Source organism: Neovison vison, chromosome 3 (genome assembly GCF_020171115.1).
Source record: "Neovison vison isolate M4711 chromosome 3, ASM_NN_V1, whole genome shotgun sequence".
NCBI lineage: Eukaryota > Metazoa > Chordata > Mammalia > Carnivora > Mustelidae > Neogale > Neogale vison.
In genome coordinates this window covers 47,105,585-47,130,855 of record NC_058093.1, presented here as the reverse complement: position 1 = coordinate 47,130,855, position 25,271 = coordinate 47,105,585, and the positions used below count along the sequence as shown (strand labels likewise).

Below are 25,271 nucleotides of genomic sequence, written 5' to 3'. Positions count from 1 at the left end.
GCTCAGCGCACACGTGTTGGCTATCCCCACCGTGGATGGTGAGCTCATCTGGCTGTACTCGTCGGTCATCTTATGGGGTCTCCAGTGGAAGCGTGGGGCGGGCCTGACCTGCAGTTCCTGCTTACTGTGTTCCCCCGGGCCCCGTGGCCATTCTTCCCCCAAAACCAGTGCTCTGCTGAGTGGCTTACGATGCTTGTCTCCCTGATGTGCGGCCTTTCAGCATTGTGACATCCCTGTGTCCTGTGATGCGTTTGCTTGTGTTGCTGTGTCTGTTGGTTTTGTTGGGCTCCCCTCAGCTCCCAGATGATGCGGTTGATGGCCTCGGTCTCTGTTTTCCAGTTCTCCGACCTCCTCTTTCATTTCCTCTATCAGGGCTCTACCTCTCAGTTGTGACCTGGGGGTGATGGGGTTTCTGAGGGGCCCCTGCCCCTAGGTCTCTGGCCCAGTTCATGGCCACTCCACCATGCGCTTCCGTCTCCTCAGCCTCACCCTTCCATTCCTTGTGCTGTGTGTGGGGGTGGGGGGGTGCTCCTGGGTTTCTTCTCTCCCTTCCCTGGGATTCAGGGGGAGGCCCACTCAAGGTTTGTGTCTGCGGAGCTGGCGGCGGGCGCCACACTCAATGGAGTGCCAGAGACACGCTGGCAGCCACTTTTCCCCTATCTTCCTCATAGGTGGTGGTGAAGTTTATTAAGAAGGAGAAGGTTTTGGAGGATTGTTGGATCGAGGATCCCAAACTTGGGAAAGTTACTTTGGAGATTGCGATTCTGTCCAGGGTGGACCACACCAATATCATCAAGGTGGGGTGCCGTTTGTCATTTAGTGGTACCATGACATCACTCCCATGAACCGTTGTTAAATATGTTGTCCTGAGGGCACCTCAGCAGGCCCAGACCTGACTTTGTCTTTTTCCAGGTTTTGGATGTATTTGAAAACCAAGGGTTCTTTCAGCTGGTGATGGAGAAGCACGGCTCTGGTCTGGACCTCTTTGCCTTCATTGACCTCCATCCCAACCTTGATGAGCCCCTGGCGAGTTACATCTTCCGACAAGTGAGCAGGCTGGAGCCATGCTGGGGAGATCTTGGGCTTGGGCTGGGGTCCCGGGGCTGCCGACGTGATGGCTCACATGTACTTCTTTCTGTGAGCTGGGCTCTAGCCTCCAGATTTTGGATTTTATGGAGTAAGATCTATATTAAGATACATGGGGGAGCCCAGATGCTGTCCTGGACTGATGAGAGAAGTATGTTTAATGCTTAAAACTTACTTATATTCATACAGTATCCACACCAGTTGCAAAACTTAGGCAATGAAGCGATCAGGTTAGGCTTCGAGGCCTGTGCATCTGATTTGAGCCCTCGTCTCTCAGCAAGAAACCATTGCTAAGTTGTATGCAAGGATCATTACAGGGCTGATGAAAGAAGGCTGTGCGTTCAGTCCAAAAGAGCCTCTGAGGCACCCACTGTGTATGGGATGGTCTTGTGCTTAGTGGATGAGAGCAGTCCTGCTGTCCAGCTGAGTGAGGTGATCAGGAAAGGTTGAGATTCTAGCAACCTTGTTTCACAATGTTTATTTTGGTCTCTTTCATGTTTGCTTATGTGTTGATCTTGTCCAGTTATTATTTTGTTGGCTTGGGAGAGTGACAAGCAAAATAGAAAGGCATCCTGGAGATAAAGAGGCTGGGAAGTGGGTGGAGAGGAGACCGTTGTTCCTGTGAGTTTTTAGGAGAAGGTTAGGTGTCCCAGACTATTCCTAGCTCCCTGGAAACAATGGAGAGCTACCTGGAAAGGGGATATTCATATATACTGTTCCCATACTTGCTCACCAGTTGTTTCCTGGTGAGGACTTGATATCTAATGCCAGTTGCGTAAGTTGACATTTCTTACTCAGAGCTATAAATTCCTAGAAGCTATTGGATTTCTGATATTAAGTTTCCCAGGCACCTATCTGTAAATTTCAGGCATCATGGTTCTGCTCAAAGACTGTCCCCTTTCTCCCTCTTTCTGTGTTGCAAGATTATATACCCGTCTATTGTAATGCATGGTAAAAATTTGTTTCTGAAATCTTCACGGCAGGCAGACTGTAAGATGTAACAAGAGTTACTTGTTGAAAGCTGCTTTCTCTGAGTTGTTAATTCTGGGGCCATTGATTTGGTAATTATAGGGTCCTATACTTTCTAATTTTTCAAAAAGTCTATTCCAAGTAGTCCCTCTGTAAATTTATATATGTAAGTACTATTATATGTAAGTAGGGATTCACAATTTTATAGAAAAATATCATCATATGCCAGTGTCTACAAACGGTGTCAGTGACCAGCCCCAGGTCCAATGTCTCTGGCCATTCACAGACCAGCTCTTCTGGGCGACGGGTACCTGAGGGCCTGCGGGAGGAGGGGCTTCTCTGTCTGGACTCAGGTTCTCTTCAGATCTTTCTGGTGAATCCCTTGCTGCCAATTAATAAGCTTCCATGAAATTTTCACGTTCATCGCAGTTTCTCTTCTCAGCTGGACCCTGGCATGTATGTGTACAGCGTGTGTGTGTTTATGTACATACGTGTGAGTGTCTGGGTGTGCACACGTGTGTATCTGTGCATGCATGGTTGTGTAGATCAGTATGAGGGTACGTTTTTGTTTGCATATATGTGCATGTAAATGTGTATTTGTTTACTAGTTGTAAGTTAATTAATGGGGCACAGTTAACCCACCATTAACTATAGCCTCTGATTCAAGGGTATTCACTTGTAAACATAAAATTGTCTCTAATCAAAATGACCATGTCCGTGAAGACACTATGTTGATTGGTATGATTGGTGTCCAAATTATGAATACAGTCAGAAATTTTACTCATCTCATTTAAACTTAACCGGAAGCTTCCTTATGTTCATCTCTGTCATCAGATGTTGTGTAGGCTTCTCTGGTCTGGGCAGACAGCAGTTGTCACTGTTCCCTTCCAGAGTGGGGACTGTTGCACTTGGCTTGCTGGAACAAAGCCCACTTCCAGGGGAATCACTTTACATGCCTATGGACGAGAACCCCATGCATGCTGGGGCTCAAGTGGCTGATGCGGGGGGCTGCCCTCCGAGAAACCGCTAGAGATCAGAGGCAGGGGTTTGGAGACGTGGCTTCCGCTCTCAGCTCTGCCCCTCAATGTGGCATGAACTCTGGGCAGGACACTTTCCTTCTGTGTGAACCAAAGGTGTCATGCTCAGTCTTTCTCTAGGGCTGCTTCCCATTTCACAACCAAACCACACTCATGGAAGCACCCACCATGTCTTTGTAGCTTTTGCTTGTGGTCCGTCTGTCCTTCCTCCTGAGATTGTCACTCTGTGTGTTGAGGGGTGAGTGACGCTTGTCTGTAGCATACGGAGAGAACCCGAAAATCACGTATTTGTGCTGGGGGACAAGTGGGGTGTTTGTGGGAGGGCATGAAGTGTCAGTTACGCCAGACGAAGTCCTATTTCATAGCTAACGTTAATGTGTTGTATACTTAACAATGTGCTGAGTGTCCTTACTGCTACTAATGAGAATAATGAAATTTTAAGGAAGAATCCCGCCCTGGTGCATGCTGTTGCTGGGGGGTGTAGCCCGCCCGGACCTGCATCATGGCAGCTGAGCTGGATTGGGTCTGCATGTCCAGGATTCCTTCCTGCCACTAGTTCATGAGGAATTGATAAGAGGTGTTTTTCTTTGTTATTTTGTCCTGTTTTCAAGTTAGTCCTTATCTTAGACGCCTGTTTTCCTTGAATTGCCTGGTTGTAGCTAGTGGCGGCAGTTGGCTACCTGCGCTCAAAGAACATCATTCACCGGGACATCAAGGATGAGAACATTGTCATTGCCGAGGACTTCACAATCAAGCTCATCGACTTCGGCTCTGCCGCCTACTTGGAGAAGGGCAGGCTGTTTCACACGTTCTGTGGGACGATCGAGTACTGCGCCCCTGAAGTCCTCATGGGAAACCCGTACGTACGGTGCCAGGCTGCGGCCAGACCTCACGTCTTCTGGGGATACCACAAGACTTCTTGGTGTTTAGGTGGGAGAACAGTTTCCGCTGGTGCCTCTTCATGACACAGGCTGTGGAGTGTTGATAAAGGTGTTGGTCCCAAGTGGGCTGACTGGCAAACTATGGTGGGCTAAGGGGAGGTAGGCCATGGCCACTGCTCTTTGTTGTGTTACAGTCTCAACTCTTATGTGTGTTTGGAGTTTTATGTAATTGGATATTTGAGAATAAGATGAAAGATCAAGATAGGAGGCCCAAAAGTTGAGACTCTTCAAGTAGGAGGAGAGGGTCTCTCTTCAGCTGGGTTTAGTCATGGCGATGACAGGCACAATAGCCAATTCCAGTAACAGGTGGCTGGGCTGGCAGCCCGTGACATCTAGCATCAAAGGCACAAGTGCAGAGGACCCACGTCGGCCTGGACCTAGTTGGCCTTCCTGCTCCCACCAGGGGGACAGCGTGTCCCTGCCCCAGAGCCTGCAGGCTGCTGGGGGCCCTGGGCGATGCTCAGGAAACCCTTCTCCTGTTGTCTGTATGTGCACCCAGAACCACCAATAGGACATATTGAAGGGGGTAGTCCCGGAAGGGCCTTGGGAGTTTCTCTAAAGATGTAATTTGATCAGCCTGGTGTCCACAGCATGCTGTTGGCTGCTGTCTTGTCCTGTGGTGGCCATTGGAGTTGGAGAGGGCCACCTGTCCTGTCCACAGGACCCTAACATGTGCTGTGTGGCTTGTCTGTTCCCCACTCTACCCCTTGCACCCAGACTGGGATGCCCCCATGGGGGAGCGCAGGGTGATGGTGCCTCTCAGTGCTGCTCAGAGACCTCCGGTCCTCCCCAAGGTGTCCCCACCTTCTGGAGCACTTCCCCTGACGTCTCTCTAAACAACATGAAAACAAAGTGCTGAAGGGGGTTTTCTTGCCCTCGCTCCTATGGCCTCTTGTCCTGCACATTCCTCACGTCTATCCTCCTGACCCCCCCAATCCTGGTCTCCGGCCTCACGATGTCCTGGGCCCTCTCCTCGCTCACAAGTGTCTCTCAGCCACGCTGTCTGACTCCGTGGTCTCTGATCTCTGGACCAGAGCTGAGTGACCAGCCAGCTCCTGGGCAGCTTGGCTGCAGTGCCCCACTTCTCTATAAAGTGAAGTTGCCATTTCTTGGGCAGCTGTGGGGCTTAGGGTAAGAGCGCTGCCATCTCACAGGTGCCAGTGCACGGGAGCTGGGTGAGGTCCATCCTTACAGTGACAAAAGATGGCAGCAGGGCCCCATTGTACCCTGGTCCCCAGCCGGTTGCCCAGTTGGCCCAGCCTGGACCCCCTCTGCCGCCTCCTTCACCCTCTCTAGGTTGCTGCTGTTGCCTTGACCCTCTTCCTGCTCCTTTGTGGACTGGAGCCTACCCTCTGCTGTGCCTTCTCTCCACCTCCTCCAGGAATGACCCCTATCAGGAGGCGTTCTGCTCTCACCTGCTATACACCCTCTTATCTGGTGGTGGGCATCTCTCAGCTGCCTGGATATGAAGCCTTGCTTTTGTTTCCTCTCCAGCATGTGTCTGGAGCATGGCTGGCTGGGGTGGAGGTGCTGGAATGGAGGGCGTAGTTGAGAAGGGCCACAGAACACGCTGGGGGCCTCTGTCAGGGCCGCATGTGGGGCGAGCCGAGCCCCAGTATGGCCCGAATGCCACCGCCACCTCCCCCTTGCAGATACAAGGGGCCGGAGCTGGAGATGTGGTCTCTGGGGGTCACGCTGTACACGCTGATCTTTGAGGAGAACCCCTTCTGTGAGCTGGAGGAGACCATGGAGGCCACGATCCACCCCCCATACCTGGTGTCGGAAGGTAAGGGCGCCTGGTCCCCTGCCTTGAGCACAGCGACTCTGTCCATGCTGATAGCCTCGTTGCTTTCTTTCTAGTCATCAAACACTAATCTGAACAGAAGGGTAACTTCAATGTGACTAAATCCTCACGATAATTTTTTTTTTAAGATTTTATTTATTTATTTATTTGAGAGAGAGAGAGAGAAAGCACGTGAGCAGAAGTGAGGGGAGGAGCAGAGACTGAGAGAGAGAAGCAGGCTCCTTGCTGAGCAGGGAGTCTGATGCGGGGCTCGATCCTAGGACCCTGGGATCGTGACTTGAGTCAAAGGCAGACACTTAACGCAGCCACCCATGTGCCCCTGGTCTCTCTTCTTACAAGGACACTACTTCCATCACGGAGCCTACCTTCATGACCTCATGTGACACTGACCACTTCCCAGGCGCCACTGGGGGTTAGGGCTTCACCTAGGGGTGGGGGCAGTTGTGGAGACAGTTCAGACCCTAGCAGCCTAGAAGAGGGTTTTTGCAGCTTTGCTAAAGTTCGGGTTCCCATGAACCGTGCTTCCTGCAACATTCTGTTTCATGCACAAAATCGTTTCATGTACTCTCTCACTGCATTCTCAAGATACTTCTGTGGGATGGTGAGGTCAGAGCAGCCTGGTTGAGGAGACACCTGCATTGTTACAGGAAATGGGACTCAAATCTAGACCCAAGGCTGGGGCTCTTAGAGCCCATTCTGCCTCCCGGGGTGACAATGCAGGGCTTGCCTGCGGCCGCCTCCCTCCCCTCTGAGCACACAAACCTCATGTCATTGGAGGCTCTGCATGGCCAGCAGGCTGAGCTCCGGAAGCTCCGCATGGAGGTTAGGTGAGCAGGGTATGGGAGGTCCTGAACTCAACGCTTTCATTTCAGAGGGGACAAGCATGTCCTGTGGCTGGTCTCCACAAGTAGCTGGGCCCGTGTGCCCGAACCCCCAGTTTCTTGTCAGTGGAGGTTCCCAGGCCACTTCTTGTCTAGTCGGAGGTACTAGCGGTGGGCAGACCTGGGACCCGCTGCTCTGAGACCTGTTCTTCTTGAGCCCAAGCCTGGACCCACCATTGGTCTTCTGGACACATGCCTAGGGTGGGTCTTTATGTCTCCAGATCTCATGAACCTCATGTCCGGGCTGCTGCAGCCTGTCCCCGAGCAGCGCACCACCCTGGAGAAGCTGGTGACAGACCCCTGGGTGACACAGCCCGTGAATCTTGCTAACTACACCTGGGATGAGGTGTGTCACATGAACAAGCCAGGTAAGATACATGACATGTACAAAGAAGGTAAGGAAGATTTTCCCAGGTGATTTTCCTGGGTCTGGGTAGGAGGCAGCTCCCTCCTCCATGCTGTCCTGGACACAAATGTCAGGGCCTGTAGCTGGCTTGTTACCTGTGGAACAAATGGGGCTTGATTCTGTTCCAGAGGTCCTTGAACATCACTGGGTCCTTAGAAGGTGGGTGAGCACCCAGGGGAGCCCCTAACAAGGAGGCACGCACAGGAGGGGCTCGGGGCAGGGGCCAGAGGGTTTGAGAGCAGCCAGAGGTGGCCTAAGCCAGCAGAAGGGGAGGGTAAGGCTGCAGACAGCAAGTGACATGCTCTTAGGGGACCCAAGGGGCCCTGGCTCTTCCAATGAGGCTCCTGGCTGCAGAGGTGGGTGGCAGTAGGCCGGTGTGTCTGGTTGCCGCTGCTCAGGGTGGGTGGACCCAGCTGGTGTTGGGGGGTCCGGGCATAGACTCCCCACAGCACCCTGATGGGGGCTGGGGACACTGCAGCAGTGTCAGGCGAGTTCTCAAGGGCCCTGCCAATGTCTTTTGTTCCTAGAAATTCTACCAGAGAGAAGCAAGTGTCTTAGAATCTTGTGTTAACACCGATACAATGTCGTCTTCTTTCTCAGAAAGCGGAGCACTGTCTGGTGTGAGCGTGGAGACAGACAGCAGGTGTGCCAGGGAGGTGGCATGGGCGCTGGAGCCCTGAGGGGCCTTGTGCCCTACGGGAGACCCCTGAGGAGCCAACTCCAGTTCTCCGCTGCTCTTCTTCATTCGCTCGGGATCAAGGTGTTTTCAAGCCCCATCCAGGCAAAGAAAGTAAATTCGCAAGCATTAGGCCCAATTCACTTTATAAAAACTCCCGTGCAAGTTTGAGAAGTGCTAGGACAAAAGCCAGTGGTGTTACCAGATTTTAGGTTTATAAATAGACTTGGAATTCATTTTTCACATGACCTTGGAAAAGCATTCTAGTGTTCGGTTGAGTTTTGCGCTGTTAAAGGGCTTTTATTTGTGAACTTCAGAGTCTTTAATCTTTCTGATTTTGTATATATGCATGTGTGTTTGTTTCCCCTGACTCGACATGTGCTCATCTCATGTGTGGAGTCTGTAGAACTGATTAGCCAGATGACCAGACTATTTCATTAACTTATTTTTTTGAACACTTCCAAATTAAAGTAATTTTGTAGTGAACCATGACTATGACTGACCTGTTCCATGATACTGGTGTGGGAAGCGTTTCATTTACGTTTGTGTACCCGCACTTGCCCTCACTGGAGAGGGTTCAACCTCCATCAGCTTGGGGGTCCCTCCCCTGGGTTGGCCCCGAGCCCTGCAGCTTGTTCAGTCTAAGGAGGCTGGGTGGGGACCAGCTGTCCTTAGGCACTTCCCTTCTCCTCTGCTCACTGCTCCAGCCCACCCTCCGTCTGGGTCCTGCTGCTCACCCTGACGCCCTCCCCACAACTCTCTGGATATCCAGCCCTACGTCTGTGCTGGACATCCACCCCTGTCTCCTTCCCATCTGGTTCAGGTTCCTGGGGGTCTCTAGCACACTTAGATGTCTCCTCCCTTCCAGGCTCCATCCCACCCTGTCTGAAACAGGATCAAGAAGCTCAAGGAGCAGGTGCAAAGCAGCCTTTATTTGATCTGTGTTGGAGGGGAGGGAGTGGTTAGAAGTAAAAGGGAAACCTTTCATTCTTTTCCTTGCTGAAAACAGAAGAGAAGAAAAAACCCAGACGCCCCCACCCCCTCTCCACCACGCCCTCACTCTCCGCAGGTTGAAGACTCTGGCAGAGTCCTCAGGAAAATGCTCATGGGCCACGCAGCTTTGGTCAAGTTCTGTGCTCGTTTTCTGCTGTTGGTTTGGGGAGCACTCAGCTGTCTCTCAATATCTCAGGACGCCCAGAGAGCAGTTGAGTTAACTCCCGACCTTGAGGTGAGGGGCTACCACCCTGCCCTTCCTTTGGAACTCATTGCGCGAGTCCCTGCCTTCCGCGAGACTGGCTGATATAGCAGTGGGGGAGAGGTTGCAGAGGCGTGGATTTCAGGAGCACATTTTGTGAAATGCGTAGTAAGAAGTGACGCTTACTTTTCAGAATTCAAATTAATTTCATGATATCCTAAGAACTCTTCTCCAGAGTGAAAAAACTCAAGTGTTTTCCTTGTAGTATTTACGATGCTTCTAACACCTTTAACAAGTTAAAGGTGTGCAACGCCCTACCCAGGCCAAGTGCTGGCTGTCCGGGGCCGGGCTTACAAGAAATAGTTCTCCAAATCCATCCCACGAGGTGACAGTAGGTCCGGCGGCCTGAGGGTGTTCTCCGCGGAAAGTTGGGAGCCCAGATGGCGGCAGTTTCCGCGCCTCACTCCCGGCGCCGGTTTCCGGTTTAGGCTCGCGGACGGGCTCCATCCCGGGGTCGGATGGCTCACGAGGGGATCCTTAAAGTTTCGAGTGTAAAGCACGAGTTTATTCCGCGGTGTCGACAGCTGGACATTTGAAGAAGAAAGCTGGAGTGACGGGGGGGGGGGTAGGAGGTTGGGGTACCAGGTGGTGGGTATTATAGAAGGCACAGCTTGCATGGAGCACTGGGTGTGGTGAAAAAATAATGAATACTGTTTTTCTGAAAATAAATAAATTGGGAAAAAAAAAAAAAAGAAAGCTGGAGTGACAATCTGCCAACAAACCAGCCTCCCCGCGGCCGCGGGGCGGGGACTCTCGTTTCCGACTCCGAGTCTCGGGGCGGGGCCGGCGCAGTGCCGGGAGTGCCCGCCAGGGGGAGGCAGCCAACGAGCGGGGAGGGAGCCCCGCGCCCGCGCGTACCCGCGCCCCGACGCGCCAGACCGCCCGCACCCGTGCGGAGCGGGTGCGAGGGAGGGCGCTGTGCTTTTGCAGCGCGGGCGGAGAGCCCTGGAGGGCGAAAAAGCCGGGCGGCGCCGGCAGGAGGAGCAGGGGCGGGGCCGCGGCGGAACGCGCCTTCCGCGAGCACGCGCTTGCCTGCGGGAGGGCGGAATGCGGACCGCCGAGGGCGGAAGCGCTTGCCAGGGGAAGAGCGGAAGTGCGGACCAGCGAGTCGCCTTTTGCAGGCCATGGCGGCGCTCGGCCGGCAGGTGAGGTGGCGCGCGGTGCTGGGGCTCCGCGCGGTTGCGGAGGAGCCGCCGCCGGGTGTTTTTTCTGGCAAGCTATCGGGTGCGCCGATAGGACGGGAGCGCGAGAGCGTGGAGCGTTCGGGCGCTTGGCGTGGGCGTCTGACCGGTCCTGTGACGCGGGGTGTGTGGAGCTGGGTCCTGTGGCGCCGGGTCCTGTGACGCGGGGTGTGTGGAGCTGGGTCCTGTGGCGCGGGGTCGGGAGTGTGCGGACGCGCGTGAGGTCCGGGCTTCAGGGTGGGAACCAGCTCGCACCCTCGCTGTTGGCCTGGGAGTGATTGCCCGCTGTCGTACGTGGGACACAGCGACAGAAAACGAGGGCTTGAGGGCTTCTTGGAGATTCGCAATCTCTGCAGAAAAGCAGGCTTCCGGGAGTGCGGCTCCAGGGTAGTCTCTCCTGCATGGTTTTACCGCCACTAACAGACAGAGCACTTGCATCCGTGTGAAGCAACATCATCTCCTACGTTCCTCCTGCAGGAGCCTCTCTGCTTCCTGAATGTTGAGCCAGGACTTAGGTTTAGGGTGCGACCCCTTTTGTGAGCGGTCACATGCATACCGATACGCTTTGGTTTCTGTCTTCCTGCTCCTCTATTTTCAATTCAATCTGCTGCACAGGCGCTGCCCCTTAGACGGTAGAGGAAAAGGACCCGCACACACCCAAACGCCCTTTACCCCTGGCCTTGGGATAGTTCTCTTCTGCTCCTCCCTGCTATGTCCCCTCTGTTAGGGCCCCAGGAGCTGGTAGAGACTTGCTTGGCTGTCATGATGCTCTGTTCTCTGTACGAACGCTGCCTTCTCTGCAGGCTTTTCATGCTCAGATTGGAGTTTGCAGGTTGTTGTAAAGCTTGCTATTGTTCTGTGGGACCAAGGTACTGAATAACATGGCTCCAGAATCCCGTGGTCTCCTCTGCATTGGAGTGGTGAGGAGCTGATCCCTGTTTGGTGCTGTGTCTCATAGGTCTTCGACTGGCACCGCCTGGTCCCCCTCACCTGGGCCCATGTTGCTAGGCAGACCCATCGAGGAGAACAGAAAAGGACGTGTCCATGTTTATTGTATAAACTGACCACAGCCTCCAATGGAGGGGGCCTTGAGAAGTTATCCCATGTGGAAACCAGAACGTACATGCAGGAACCGGCGTGCAGGATGCGTTTCACTCGGTACTCCCTTGAGAAGCGGAGGACTCCCGTGCCTCCAGGATTTGTGGAGCGAGAGAAGGTCATCAGTTCCCTCCTGGACATGGGTTTCAGTGACGTCCACATTAACGGATTGCTCCATCTGTGGCCAAGTACACACACTCAACAGTTGCTGGACATCATTTCAGAATTAATACTCTTGGGTTTGAACCCAGAGCCTGTGTACATGGCCTTGAAGCAAAGTCCTCAGTTGTTGAAACTGCCAATACTGCACATGAAGAAGCGCTCCGGCTATCTGCGAAAGCTTGGTCTTGGAGAAGGTACAAGAAGGCCCTGATTTTATGTCCAGTGCTGAGGAGTTGGGGTTGGGGGGCAAGTAGCCCAGATGGAGTGGGGTAGGGGAGGGTTCTGGGGGAAGTTCTTGAGAGTAATGTGTGGTTTGGCTTGGAGGTGAGAAGCAGTGACCTCTGCAGATGGCACTGCCAGAGGGAATGAGGGCACTTGTCTGGTTTGCTCAATGTGGGGGCTCTAGCTTCTGGAACACTGAATGGGTGGTGAGCCTGTGGTATGTGCTCGTGCTCAGCAGGTAGAGGTCAGTGTGTGGCAGTAACATTAACATACCTATGCAGTCATTGATATTTACCTTAGTTTGAAGTGTTGTCTGTATAATGTAAAGCCAAAGGCTTTCTGTAAGGTCCCTTGTAAAGATTTGGGTTCCACTGGAACCCGAGATTGTCCCAGACTCCTAAGAAACAGAGAAGTGACTATTCCCCCAATAAGATTCACATCTCAAGGATTCTAGGATTTCATTGGGTCCCCGGGGAGGCCTTGAGGAGAAGGGGGCTAGGAGCCCATGAGGGTCCCAGGGATCCTTATGCACGTTGACCCCAGGAGGGCCACTGTATTGTTTCATTTTTTGATCCCTACTGATAAGATATTGTTGGCGGGGGGTGGGGGTGGGGTGGGGGGGTGGGGGGTGGGGAGATACTGTTGTTTGGCGATTTATTTCAGAGGCTTTCAGAAGATAAGGAAGAACATAGCCTTATGCGGTTCTCTTGACAGATTGCCTGTTGCAGTATAATCTAAAAGGCTAAATTTAAGAGTTATATGCTGTGATTACATGTTAGTTACGAAGTTTAGCAAAGCCTTCTGCTGCAGAGGGAAAATCCAAACTCCTGAAAGTCATTCTAGAGACATTTTAGCAAGACAACGAGTAGCTCATCTGTTAGAAAGATTGTTAATACCAGTTTAAATAAGTGATTTTAAGTTTCCAGGTGCTGAATTTTTCCCAGCTATCCAAGGGAAGACCATAGGCCCCAATTTCCCTTCGGTAGTCTCAGTTACCCTAATCCGTTAATAGGACCTCTTTTGCTCAGTATTGCCCTAATGTGGATAAAAGATATTGTCACCCCACTAATCAGGGCATCATTGTTTGTGGCTGTTCCTCATGAGTATTCTTGTCATTATTGTATTAATAATTATTATCGTGTTAGGGTCTGTAGTCAAAGGAGCAGGACTGATACAAAGCGAAGGTCAAGCAAAGAATCAGACCGGTCGGTTTGATTCATGATGCTTGGCATGAAATAAAACTTTGCTTGACCTTCGTTTTGTATCAGTCTCGCTCCTTTGATTACGGACCCTAACAATCGTGGAACTCCCTTTTCATTGAGTTCGGGCTCCCAGATCTTAGGAACATTGGTTGTTCGCTTCAGTGACTATTTTATTGTGGAACGAAGTGTCAACCTGCAGCCCCCATGTGGGGGAATCTACTGTCTCCTTCTACTGTCTGCTCCTTCCAGTAGATCCCCTGGGAAATTCTTTAGATGAAGAGGGCAAGGGGAGGAAGCCAAGAATAAGAGGTTTATGCCATTCAGCTGGGAGGCCAGTAAGAGGCCAGTGAGGAGATGTGTTCTTCTGGTCCCTCCCACTGCCATGTGCTCCTGGGCAGGCATTGGAAACCGCCACTAACGGGGAGGAGTGCATCCTTCTTCCCTTTTCAAATGCTGGCTTAGATGTGGCGAGCCCCTTGTTTTTCTGTAATATCCTAAAATTATATACTTATCTTTTTTTATGTTCTGCAGGGAAACTAAAGACGGTGCTTCTCTGTTGCCCTGAAATCTTCACCATGCATCAGAGGGACATTGACAGCATTGTTGGTGTTCTCAAGGAGAAATGTCTTTTCACGGTACAACAAGTGACCAAGATTTTACACAGATGCCCCTATGTTCTTCGGGAGGACCCCGGTGAACTGGAATACAAATTCCAGGTGAGGATGACTGGTAGGGGATTTGGGAAGTAACAACATGTTAGTTGTAGTGAGGGTCATTTCCATGAAAGAGAAGCCACAGGCACCCCGATGGCGAGTGGATGAGCTGAAAAGCTTAGATCTTCTTTGCATGTACCAGCCAGAGAGAACCTAGCTCTTTCACTTCTTTACAGAAAACCTACCCTGCAGCTTTTCTGGTGTTAATAATGAACGACCCAGTCCTATTCCTGGGGTCTAAATGGGGTCTCTCTTTGAAGTGGCTAATTTAAAAAGAGCTAAAAATCTTCCTTTCTTTAGAACATATTCTGCATATTGATTTTGGAAGTATAATTGTGACAGTTGTCCTAATTTTGGGGTAACAATTATGACAACTTAGGTCAAATTGCTAGCTGTTTGCTGAATTTTTTGTCTGTTCTTTCAGTACTCATATTTTTTTTTTCTGAGAAACAACTGAATTTATTCCTCTTACCCTTGTATTTTCTGCTAAGTTTTTCTCAATATGAATTTGAAAATGCTTTGAAAACTGTTAGCCATCACACAAACGCAGGGCATCATAGAGAGTCCTGGCACCGCTGGTTGGGCAGCTTTTTTGTGAGTACTTTGGATAGCTTGCATTCATTACAGACAGTGGCAGGACAGGTTGTAGGTTACTGTGCCTGGGACTCCTCTAACTGTGTCTGTCTTCCCAGTATGCCTATTTTAGGATGGGGGTTAAACACTCAGACATGGTGCGGACCGACTTCCTGCAATACTCCATAACCAAGATCAAGCAGAGACACGTGTTCCTCGAGCGCCTAGGACGGTACCAAACCCCTGATAAGAAGGGTCAGACACAGATTCCCAATCCTCTTCTTAAGAACATTCTCAGAGTCTCAGAAGCTGAGTTTCTGGCCAGGACAGCCTGTTCCTCCGCTGAGGAGTTTGAAGTTTTTAAGAAGCTCTTTGCTCGGGAGGAGGAAGAGGGGTCTAAGAGCCACATGCTTTACAGCAAAAGCTTAAGTCTGGATGAGGATGAGGAGGAGGATGAGGACGAGGAAGAGGAGGAGGTCGAAGAGTGACGGGAGGATGGAGGTTGGGAATGAAGAGCCCAGCAATACCGAAGAGTATTATGAATTTCTCAAAGTTTTCGAGAGCTTTACTTGGACGTTGTCATGTTATTTTTCCTTCTAAAACTGGTCTTCTGGTGAAACATATTATAAATCACCTGAGAAGTGGGTCAGACTAAATAGGAGCTGTCTTGTTTTGATCTGTTGTTAGGTTTCTGTGGGGGGCCCTCTTCCTTCCTGTGTGGAAGACAGACTGAGCTGTTAAAATCAGGGGACTCAAGGGACGCCTGGGTGGCTCAGTTGGTTAGGCAGCTGCCTTCGGCTCAGGTCATGATCCCAGTGTCCTGGGATCAAGTCCCACATCGGGCTCCTTGCTCGGCAGGGAGCCTGCTTCTCCCTCTGCCTCTGCCTGCCATTCTGTCTGCCTGTGCTCGCTCTCTCCCCCCCTCTCTCTCTGATAAATAAATAAAATCTTTAAAAAAAAAAAATCAGGGGACTCAATACCTCAACATTTGGTTTTGTTTTTTTCCTCTGTTGATATGTGATAACTTCATGACAGTGTGGGGAATGGGGTTCTTGACTCTGGTTCAAGTGTCATTTTACATTTCCTTATAGTGATAAAGATAAAATTATGAGTAGGCACTGAGGTTTTAATACATCACAGCACTTTATTTTATGCAAACAAGTAGCAGGTTTTTCCCCAAAACACTTGTGTTTTTAATCCACAAATACTACTTCATAATTGTGTTCAGTGTACAGCATTGTCAAGGAAGGTGGTTAGTGATGGTTTCATTTTGCACAGCTGCTTAATGCCAGCTGAGTGTTCGGGTACTTTTCTCTCTCTCTGGGACGAATGGGCCCTGGCTCTGACCTTTCAGGGAAGTTGGCTTTGCTCCTGGCTTGTGGGCTGTCTGTAGGCCCACAGTTTCTGGTTGCTAGTGAGTGCTGCCCTGGAGTGTGCCAGAACGAGAGGGGGTTGGGGGGGGCAGTGTTATCCGGTCAACTCCCCATCGCCCATCTCACAGAGGCAGCTTCTGAGACCAGAGGAGAAGAGCACTTGCACAGGGTCTTTGAGCGGGGTGGGGCCTGGTGTCCTTCAGGGAGCTCCTAGCACACTGTGGTGGTGGGAGTCCCCTTGGGAAACCAGGGGCGCTGAGGGGTGATTTAAAGAGTTGGGTCGGGGGTGGATTTTGATGTTAGTTGTCTCTGAGGTAGAGGCCCAGCCCTCATGGCATGGGCTCTATGAGGGAGGACTGGTGCACCGCAGAATGTCCTGGGCATCCCTTCCTTGAGGGGAGCTGGCACATGGTTGTTGATACAGAAAGCATTTTTGGTGATGTGACCAAAATCCAGGACTTGACAGCATTTTAACAACTAGGTAAAACCGCTTGGCCTTATTTTCCCTGCAGAGACTGAGTAAGAGTCTTGTCAGGCAGCAGTTTCCACCTGGAGTGATCTTGACCCCAGGGAGCATCCAGCAACATCTGAGGACGTTTTTGGTTGTTAGGACTGAGGGAGGGTGCCATTGGGGTCCAGCGGCTGGGGGCTGGGTTGCCGTGAACCGTCCTGTGGTGCATAGGGCAGCCGCAGACAGGGCCGTGCAGCCTGAAACATCAGCAATGCTGAGGCCCTAGGAGCTGCCTGATGGCCTGGTGCAGCAGAGTACAGTTGTATGGGTTTGTGGGAATGTCCGATTGGAAGCAGACTGACACTGCTTATGTTTCTTTTGTTTAAAAGAAAGTAAATAACTGAGTTTTTAAGTTCCTTTCCTGTGTTTACCAGAATGCTGCTGGGAGATGTGAGCTGTGTTTACTGTGGGGACTCAGCACTGAGGTGTGGATGCTTTTGTTTTTTTCTGGACTTGTGTTCCAGCATGATGGCAAAAAGAAAGACATTTTCTGCAAAGAAAAGTAGCTCAGTGAATCCCCGTGTGTGGGAGTGAGATGTGGTGGCAGGAGGCAGCCACGGGAAGAGCCCCAGCTGAGAGAGGTGCCTGCTGGGCTTGCTGGCGGGAGAGCTGTGGTGTTGGCACAGGTCTCCTCACCCGCCTCTGTGACAGCCCACATGCAATGGGAAGGAAGGCTTTGTCTTTACTGGTTTTCTTGGCCATGGGCAAAATTACTAAAAATGAAGACATTTCACTCTGCCACTGTTTTCACTTACTCTTCCATTTTGTGGCGTCCCCAACCGACCGACACTTTCTGTGGAACCTCAGATGGGTTCTTATGTCCAGTCAGGGGACTCAGAATTATAAATTTGCATGATTAGCGTGGCTAACTTATTAACTCATGATTGCTCCTTTCATTTTGATAAATGAATTTTTATGCACCTGAAAATTTTGATTGCATTAATATTAATTTCCTTGGGTAGAGTTTGACTGTATGTTTGAGGAAGACGCTGGAGTTTTTGAAGGGATTTTGTGAAAAAAAGCAGTGTCTCATTTAGAATGTTTCCAGGATGAATTGTAGTTCCTTTGCATCACGAAGTCTTTTTCTAGATAATCTAAAAATTTGTAAAACATCAAGAGGAGTTAATCATAAGACAACACAGCACCAAGATCAGGATTCAGTAGACTATTTCTTGTAGAAACAAAATGTTTCTAAGTTAAAAACTGGAACACATCAGTGTTCTCATGGCTGAGGGGTTGAGGTCATTAACATCATAGTAGAGCTTCATCTATTTTTCCAGTGATAACACTTGATCTTGCCACTTGCTAGCGATGCTGTAGCTTACATAGATACACAGTGACTGGTCCTAGCGACACAGCAAAAGTCAGCAGTACACATGCATGGCCTTGGTGTTCTCTTGATTCACCCAGTGCCGGTGCCCCGGACTGAGCACGGCCGTCTTCTCCGGGTGGGCCTGGGACGCCGGGGGCGCTATGGGTACAGTAGAGACTTCTTGAAATGACAGTTCCTCCTCTCTGAAAACAAATTGTGTAAAACACAGATATGTGCACACAAAATTTTAATAAAAAGCCTAAAATATACTCTTTAACTCTTCCAACAATGTTTTTATAAAAGATGAGAAGGCATGCCCTCTGTGGCTGTAGGGCTCACTTGGGACAGAGTACGTGGCAGATGCGTGGGGGCTTGAGTCAGCTGCTACGATGCTCTGCAGACCCGAGGTGGGGTTGACTTGCATGGCTTGCGCCTCCTCTGCAGGGAGAAGCCAGAGCGGTCAGAAGCGTGTGGGGAAGCCCCTCGGCAAGCCAGGGCCACATTCTGCTGAAGAGGGAAATGTGTGAAAGACCACGCTAGCCGGCAGCCTGGACGAGTGCCACTCGAGTCGAGGACTGAAGCAGTCTTGAGCTGGGTCGGGTCTGGCCTGCCCTGGTCGTCCATCTCCATGGTGTTCAGGCTCTGCACGTGTTGGGGTGTCACGTTGTGCTTCTGTGAGGCTCGGGGCTCTTGGTGCCATGCCATGCCACTTGTCATCGGTGTGGGGGTGGGTAGCTTTCTCTGCATAAGGCTGAGGCCTGGGTGACTCGATAGACCAGGGCTTGGCCAAGTGTGGCCAGGAAATTTGCCCCCTCATTTAGTAAATGTGATTTCACTGGAACAGCCACACCTTTAGGGTTACTTGTCTGTGACTGTGGTCGTGCCACCAGTGCCAAGCTGAGTAGTTGCCACAGAGACAGGTTGGTCCACAAAACCTAAAACAGTCACTGAGAAAAAGTTGAAGACTAAAAGTGTCTAAACTCCATCTTAGTATGAATGAACACTTTGTCTTTTATAATCTACTGGTCCATGTGATGGGGCTGTAGTCCACCACATACCAGCACAAAGAATTTGCTGGAGGAGAGTTGGGTGGGGCGCCTAGAACTTGGCTTCCCTTTCTGTCTGGCCTCACCACCAACCCTTCCTGGCACCACTGTCTCCGCTGTGGAAGCCAGAAGGCAGTTCCTCTCAGTTTGATTGTTAGGTCTCAGGCGGAAAATTGCCCTCTGACTTTGGAATCTGACAACTGGTTCCTGGATGCTGCAGGAGCCTTGCTGGCTGGCAGCCCTGCTCATCCAGGGCCCAGGTGCACATGGCAGTTGCTCCCTGGCCATGGTGCAGACTGTCCCTGTAGGAGACGGCAGCCAGGGCTACAGCACAGGCTGTTTCATGCATTGCAGGACTGGGAGGTGATTTGGCCCAGAGGGTCTCCCTGGTGTGGCCTTGAAGAGAGGTGGGCTGGACTCTGCCTGGCCTTGGCCGTCCATCTTCTAGAGAGAAGCCGCAGAGGGGACAAATGCGAGCCAGGACCTGGTCTTTCAGGGTGTCCTTTCAGTCCAATTTTAGACCCCGCCTTCCTGGGCTTTAGGAGCTCATGAGGTTGATGGAGTGTAACAAGAACGTTCCGAAACCCTTAAAGAAAAAAGAGACCGGGACATGAGGGGAATGACACCCATTCCTTTTTAAAATGCAGCTTCAGTTTCTCTGAGCAGCCCTCGGTCCTTGCCCCCAGAGGACCCAGTGTTCCTGCCTCTAGTGTGGCCGTGGACAGGAGGGAGATGTGCTGAGAGCAGGGACTACGTGGCCCAGGGCCGGGGACATTAGGGGAGCATTGCTGCCGTTAATGCTAAAAGCTTCAGGCTGCTCCCTTCCAGCTGGCCATGCCCTTGGATCCTTTCCCTGAAGACTGGGGCTGCCCCCTGTTGCTCTGGGTTGAAATGAATTCCAGTTTATTTGCATTTGCTCCATTGTTTCAAGAATGGGTATTCTAAAAGCTAGTATTTGATAATTTGGTAGTTGAGGTTTTCTGATTTGTTTTTATAGAAATGGATTTGCTGAGTTGGAAAAATAAAGGTATTGCTGTTTCAGGTGTCTTACTGTGATAGAAATATTTGAAACCCAAATCATGTTTGTGGGTTCTTAATCCTAGTAGTGAATTGTTTATGAGCTGTGGAGCATGTTTTGGATTTGTGTGTCTTGGGAGCATAAGGTGGGAGGGGAAGTAATGCCTTTGAGGAGGCAGGAGCTGAACACAGACTTTTGGAAAAATCTGCCAGGGGCTATTTGCCAAGCCCACGCCCCGCAGATCCCAGCCTCGGCCTTCCCCGCTTGGCTGGTGCGGATGTTCTTCGTGTGATGTCAGCCTACATCTGTGAAGCTCTTTTGCTTCAGCTTCTTTGTAAAGGTTCTGAGTAACATTTCTTCCTTATCTCCTCAGCCCCATAAGACAGTGTAGCCTGTTCCTGAAGCTGCTTGTTCCCCAGGGTGCCTCACTGCCCTCTCAGCACCAGGACCATGGACTACTTTGAGGCTCATTTATGGAGTGGAAGGTGGAAGCTGCCTTAGGCCAGCTCAGTTCCCCCCCTTGTTCCCCGTGACATCATGCTGACAAGAAACTGCTCAAGGGGGCACCTGGGTGACTCAGTGGGTTAAGCCTCTGCCTTCAGTTCAGGTCATGGTCTCAGGGTCCTGGGATTGAGTCCCATGTGGGGCTTTCTGCTCAGCAGGGAGCCTGCTTCCTCTTCTCTCTCTGCCTGCCTCTCTGCCTACTTGTGATCTCTCTTTCAAATAAATAAAATCTTAAAGAAAGAAAGAAAAAGAAACTGCGCTCAATATGAGACTGAGTATAGGTTGTAGGTGGGTCGCCATGATTCAACCCAGTATTTCCCTGACTGTAATGAAGACTTTGACAGAGTTTATTGGGGTGGGAGGGGGTAAGGGTTGGGGGGTGTTGAGTTGCCAGAAGACTTTAGAAAATGCCAGATTAAGCAGGAATAGAGTTAGAAAGTTTCTTTCATTTCAGGATTCCAGTGTTTAGTGTTCCTGTGTCCGTTGGGAATTCTCTAGTGGGAGAGTCTTCAGGATTTCTCCAAAGTTATGTGATCAAGGCCCCACACCCTATTTTTTCTTCGATAGATAGCCATTCTCAGGGTCTGGGAGGCCCTCCCTTGAACCCCCGCCTTCCTATATCTGGGCATCCCGGGCCCCTCCCACTGTCCTCTCCCATTCCTCCCCTGCTCCCACCCCTTCTAGATGCCCTTCTCAGTCCCATCTCCATGAGTACTCAACCCCTGCGCCCACTTCCAGCTGTTGCTGCAGATGGGAAAGGGGTTTCTCCGTTTGCTTGGAGTCAGTGGGATTCATCCTTACCCCCAGATGGCCTTATTTCCACTTGGAAATGCATCTGTGCCTGGTTTATGTCTATTGGGAGGCCTTAGGTATTTTTTTTTTCTCTCCCATTTTAACCCCCTCAGGGAATTCTGAAACTCCTGGTCTGGGAATTTGTAATAAAGAGGGCACAGCTGAGCTCCCCAAGTAGACAGCAGCCCTCCTGGAGGTCACATGCTAGGACAGCCGCTCTAGCTTTCCCGCAGCTCTGCCAGCCATGGTGGGGAACGTACCTGTACCCTAAGATTTCTTCATTGTTGGACTGTTACTGTGTTTCCTGAAATAGAGAAAGGTGGCTTATGAAAAAGATATACCTGGAACCCAGGCTGCCTGCTGGTGTCCAGTCTTTGCCTCACATATATTCCATTTTGGAGAGCACCATCAGTGAGACACTGATGCAGAGATTAGCATTTTAGTCTATGTGTGTCCCCTTGGCTGGCTGTAAGTCATGGGAAGGAAAGCGGGGTGTAGAAGAAGGAAAGTGGAAGAGACAGGTACTGCGCTAGGTCAAGCAGGTGTTGAATTGCATTCCCGGGCACTCAGGAATGCAAGCCCTAGGGGATGTGGCTCCCAGTGGGTCTGTGCAGAGTGACTGGGGAGAGGAGTCTGCTGTTGGGAAGGCCCCCAACGCATTCATGCAGCACATTATGTAATAATTCCTGTGACTCCCTTGAGCCCTCTGGGGAAAGAACCTGGCTGTGAGTGAGTAAAAAATAGAGATATACTATATATACAGTTATATACTTGCATCTGTCAGTAATGTTCCGTGCTTCCCAATTCTAGCACCGGAGTGACCCTGAGCACCCACCATGTGAGCCCCTCCCAGCACACACCATGTGATCCCCTCCCAGCACCCACTGTGTGACCTTCCCCCAGCACCCACTGTGCGATCCCCTCCCAGCACCTACTGTGTGACCCACCCCCCATGACCCACTGTGTGACTCCCCCAGCACCCACCATGCCCAGCTGTACTAATCTGTATGTATTCAGATGTACAGGTATATGCTAGGCAGGGCTACAGATTTGCACAGACAAGACAGCCTGGCTTGGCCCACAGGACTTTGGCTCCCCGCAGTGTTCAGTCCCGAGCCCCCCTTGCCCTGCTACCCTGTGAACTACAGGCCAGACACATTGTGGGCCTCCGCCCCAAGATGGCACCTGTTTGGGGTTTTCTTGACGCTTGTGCTTTCACAGCTCTCTTTGAAGCAGATGTCCTGATGCACTTTGTAGACTCTTTTGTACCTGTGTCACAAGAAAGCTGTGTAAAGCTGGAAACTAGAGCAGAGTGTTGCCCAGCTGCTTCAGCTAGGCTAGTTGCACCCACCAGTCACTGTGCAGGTGTTTGACAGAAAGGCTATTAGTTTCCTACTAAAACTTTACCTCGTAGGGATGTGTTAAAATGTCCAACATGAAAGTCATGTAATTAAAAAAAATTAACTTCACTAAGGTATGATTTACATAAGATACATCCATTTTGAGGAGTGTAAACAAAATATGATATTAAGAGATAAAATAAGAGATTTCGAGGACATGTCCCTCTTGAGGCAGTTCACTCAGCGGTGAAGACTTGAGACAGCGCAAGGTCATTCCTGGGTCCTAAGGGTAGTTCTTGGAGAAGTTGGAGAACCCTGGAGATGCAGGTGTTTGATGTGTACAGTGCAGACTTCTAGCCCCTCCTCCCATTTATTAACTAGTCTCCTTTGAGTGGGTCTCTGGAACTTAGACCTCAGTTTTGTGTGGAATGGGAATTACTCATACTACTTCTCTCATAAATTTGTAGATGGTAATGAACAGGGAAGTGTTTCTGTTCTTGCTAAAGCTCTCAAATGTCAGAGCTGTTGAAAAGAGAGATCCAGGGAGTTTGATGGGCAAAGCTCCAACTCATGCTCAATCTGGGACAGCCCATGGGATTTTAGGCCTTTGGTGAGACTTCTGCTTTTGGTCTTCAGGGAGTAACAGGATTTGGAATTAACCCCCCAGTTTGAACAACCAGAGAATTGGGCAAAATATTAAAAGCAGTTCTTTTCAGATGTTAGAAAGCAGTGCGAGATTATAATTCTTGAGAGAAGGGAAACAAATGAAATGATCTTTGTGATCTCCCTAGAGTTTGGTCCAGAAGCACTTTTTGGATTACATTGCAGGGTGGTTCAGTGGGGGAGGTGGGGTGGAAGACAAGCAAGGGTCACAGTGAGCTGAGGAGGCAGAAGCAGCTAGAGTGTGTAGGGCACTGGGGAGGAGGGAGCTCTGCAGAGGAAGAGCTCCTAAGGCCAGTACAGGGATCCCTTTGAAGATGAAACTGTGCACACATGGAGAACATCGTGAGGCTGGGCAAGGAGAACTATGGAGAAGCTAAACAGCTGAGTTACTGCAGGCCATTCACGAACTAGAAACTCCAGAAAGGCCATGGCTTAGAAGTGGAGCAAAATTAACCCAGAATTAAGGTTAAACCAGACTAAAATTAACCATCTTGGAAAACAAAATGAAACATTTTGGGAAATAAACATAAAACTTAGCATTCAGGACCAAAAGGTTAAAAAGTCCAGCATCCAACAAAAAAATGACAAGATATTCAAAGGCTCATACAAAGCCTCAAGAAAGTGTGACCCATAGGCAGCAAACAGTAATTAAATAGACACCCAGAAGTGAGAGCAATGGCAGGAACAGCAGACAAGGCCCTTAAAACATGTGTTAAAGATTTGGTCCCACCTGTTCAGTGATCTGAAGGAAAATAGAAACAATGAGAAGAGAAGTGGAGGATCCAAGAAAGGACTAAATGGAATTTCTAGAGATGATAACACCCAGAGTGTGAGATGAAGGTCTCTCGGAATGGAGTTAGTGGTGGGTTATAAAGGCAGTGCACAGGACAGACCACAGGATGCGAAGGCCCCACTGTGGAATCAAGGCACAACTAAGTAGAGAGAAGGGTGGCCTCAGTCTAACACCTGCATGACTGGAGTTGCAAGACAGGAGAGAAATGAATGGATGGGAAAAATGCCTGAAGAACTAATGGCCCAAATTTTCCAGAGTTGATGAAAACCAAGGCCCCAGAGACAGAAGCTTAACAAAGTCTTGTGAGCAAAAACACGTACACATCCACAGCAGAGTGCATCAGTTAGTTTCCCTGCAATGGTAGTAAAGAGACATCAGAGCAGCCACGGTGCCGGGGCATACACGCTCGCAGGTGAGAATGAGCACAGCTGTGCCAAGGCAGAAAACGGGCACTCCCGAGTGCTAAGAAAAAACAGTTCTCAGCCAGGAATTCTATATTCGGCAAATATATCCTTCAAAAATGAAGGTGAAACAGAACCCTTTACAGACAGACCAGAGCAGAGAGGGTTCATCACTGGAAGACCTGGACTATACGAAAAGTCACAGTGAGTTCTGGAGGCAAAGGCCAGTAGATGCCCAGGGGCATCTCAGGTCTGTAAAAGAGTGCCAGATGCTGGGAATGGTAAACATGGACTAATAAAAGACATTCTACTCAGCAGTGTTTACAAAGATAAACACTGCTCTTTGGGGAGCAAACATACCGTATCATATGGGTCATAGACTATGAGTGAGTAGTGCATCTGGCTACGAGAGCTGGGTGCACGAGGGGAAGTGGAGCCCGCTACTGCAGGGTCCCTTCCAGGACACTGAGGTCAGAGAGCAACAGCAAATGGATATTGTGAGGGGTTGAAAGTATACTGCAAATCCCACAGCAGCCACTAGAAAGTTAAACCAGACAAGTATAACCAGTGAGCCAACAATGCTGGCAAATTAGAAGGCTAAGGAAGAATTAATCCCAAAGTAGGCAGGGAAAGAGAAATAAAGGAAAAATGGTCAGATAGGACACACAGAAAGCACCCAGCAATGTGATGGATTTAAACCCAATCACATCATCATTATAGTAACAGGTAATGGTACAGACACTCCAGTAAAAATCAGAGATGTCAAATATAAAGCAAGACCCAACTATGTGCCAAATACAAAAGAGTGATGTTCAGACCCATATGCGTTAAAGTGAAAGTATGAAAAGCCGTTGACAGGGGCTGGGCTCTTGTCATTAGGCTTGGTGGTCCTAGTGGGTCACTAACTAGCAAGCACTGGGGTTACTGGCACAGTTGGAATATGGGGGGCACTGTGGATTAAGGCTGTCATTCCACAGAACCCAAATTCAGATGGTCTGTGCACACGGATCCTCAGAGCCTAGTGCAGATCAGGATATATTTTCCTGTACTGTGTTAAGTCTGGCTTCATGTCCAAGTTTAAATCAAGCCTTCTACCTGGCTTTCCTACATCCCATTCAGAGTGACCTTCAGACACAGTCGAACAGCCCACTCCTCTGTTTGGTATCCTCAGTAGCTCCCATTTCAAAAGAACATATGCTAGAATCCTTCCAAGGGCCTCCAAAGCCCTGCTGGGCTCTTCCTGCCCTACCCAACCACTGCTCCCCCTTGGTCTCCTCCAGCCCCTCTGGCCTCCTTGCTGCTCCTCAGACAA

The 25,271-nt window shown here is 50.3% G+C and overlaps 3 protein-coding genes across 7 annotated transcripts in view; 2 read left to right on the top strand and 1 right to left on the bottom strand.

Annotated features, from left to right (window-relative positions):
- The window catches only part of PASK (PAS domain containing serine/threonine kinase), a 36,658-nt gene extending 28,366 nt beyond the window's left edge, over nucleotides 1-8,292 (top strand). For all 3 annotated transcript variants that reach the window (XM_044242012.1, XM_044242014.1, XM_044242011.1), the window contains 6 exons: nucleotides 672-797; nucleotides 913-1,047; nucleotides 3,752-3,951; nucleotides 5,686-5,819; nucleotides 6,940-7,086; nucleotides 7,725-8,292. In XM_044242012.1, coding sequence (XP_044097947.1) covers nucleotides 672-797; nucleotides 913-1,047; nucleotides 3,752-3,951; nucleotides 5,686-5,819; nucleotides 6,940-7,086; nucleotides 7,725-7,804 — 822 coding nt within the window. In that variant the 3' untranslated portion in view covers nucleotides 7,805-8,292. The remainder of the gene's footprint in view (nucleotides 1-671; nucleotides 798-912; nucleotides 1,048-3,751; nucleotides 3,952-5,685; nucleotides 5,820-6,939; nucleotides 7,087-7,724) is intronic.
- A 1,795-nt stretch (nucleotides 8,293-10,087) lies between these two features.
- MTERF4 (mitochondrial transcription termination factor 4) lies at nucleotides 10,088-15,031 on the top strand. Its single transcript, XM_044242010.1, has 4 exons — nucleotides 10,088-10,200; nucleotides 11,195-11,690; nucleotides 13,452-13,636; nucleotides 14,326-15,031. The coding sequence occupies exons 1-4, from the start codon at nucleotides 10,180-10,182 to the stop codon at nucleotides 14,692-14,694; spliced, it is 1,071 nt and encodes a 356-aa protein (XP_044097945.1). The 5' UTR covers nucleotides 10,088-10,179; the 3' UTR covers nucleotides 14,695-15,031.
- A 2,523-nt stretch (nucleotides 15,032-17,554) lies between these two features.
- Nucleotides 17,555-25,271, bottom strand: part of SNED1 (sushi, nidogen and EGF like domains 1) — an 81,588-nt gene continuing 73,871 nt past the window's right edge. For all 3 annotated transcript variants that reach the window (XM_044242007.1, XM_044242006.1, XM_044242008.1), the window contains 3 exons: nucleotides 21,948-22,031; nucleotides 21,023-21,066; nucleotides 17,555-19,034 (listed from right to left, as the gene is read on the bottom strand). In XM_044242007.1, coding sequence (XP_044097942.1) covers nucleotides 21,030-21,066; nucleotides 21,948-22,031 — 121 coding nt within the window. In that variant the 3' untranslated portion in view covers nucleotides 17,555-19,034; nucleotides 21,023-21,029. The remainder of the gene's footprint in view (nucleotides 19,035-21,022; nucleotides 21,067-21,947; nucleotides 22,032-25,271) is intronic.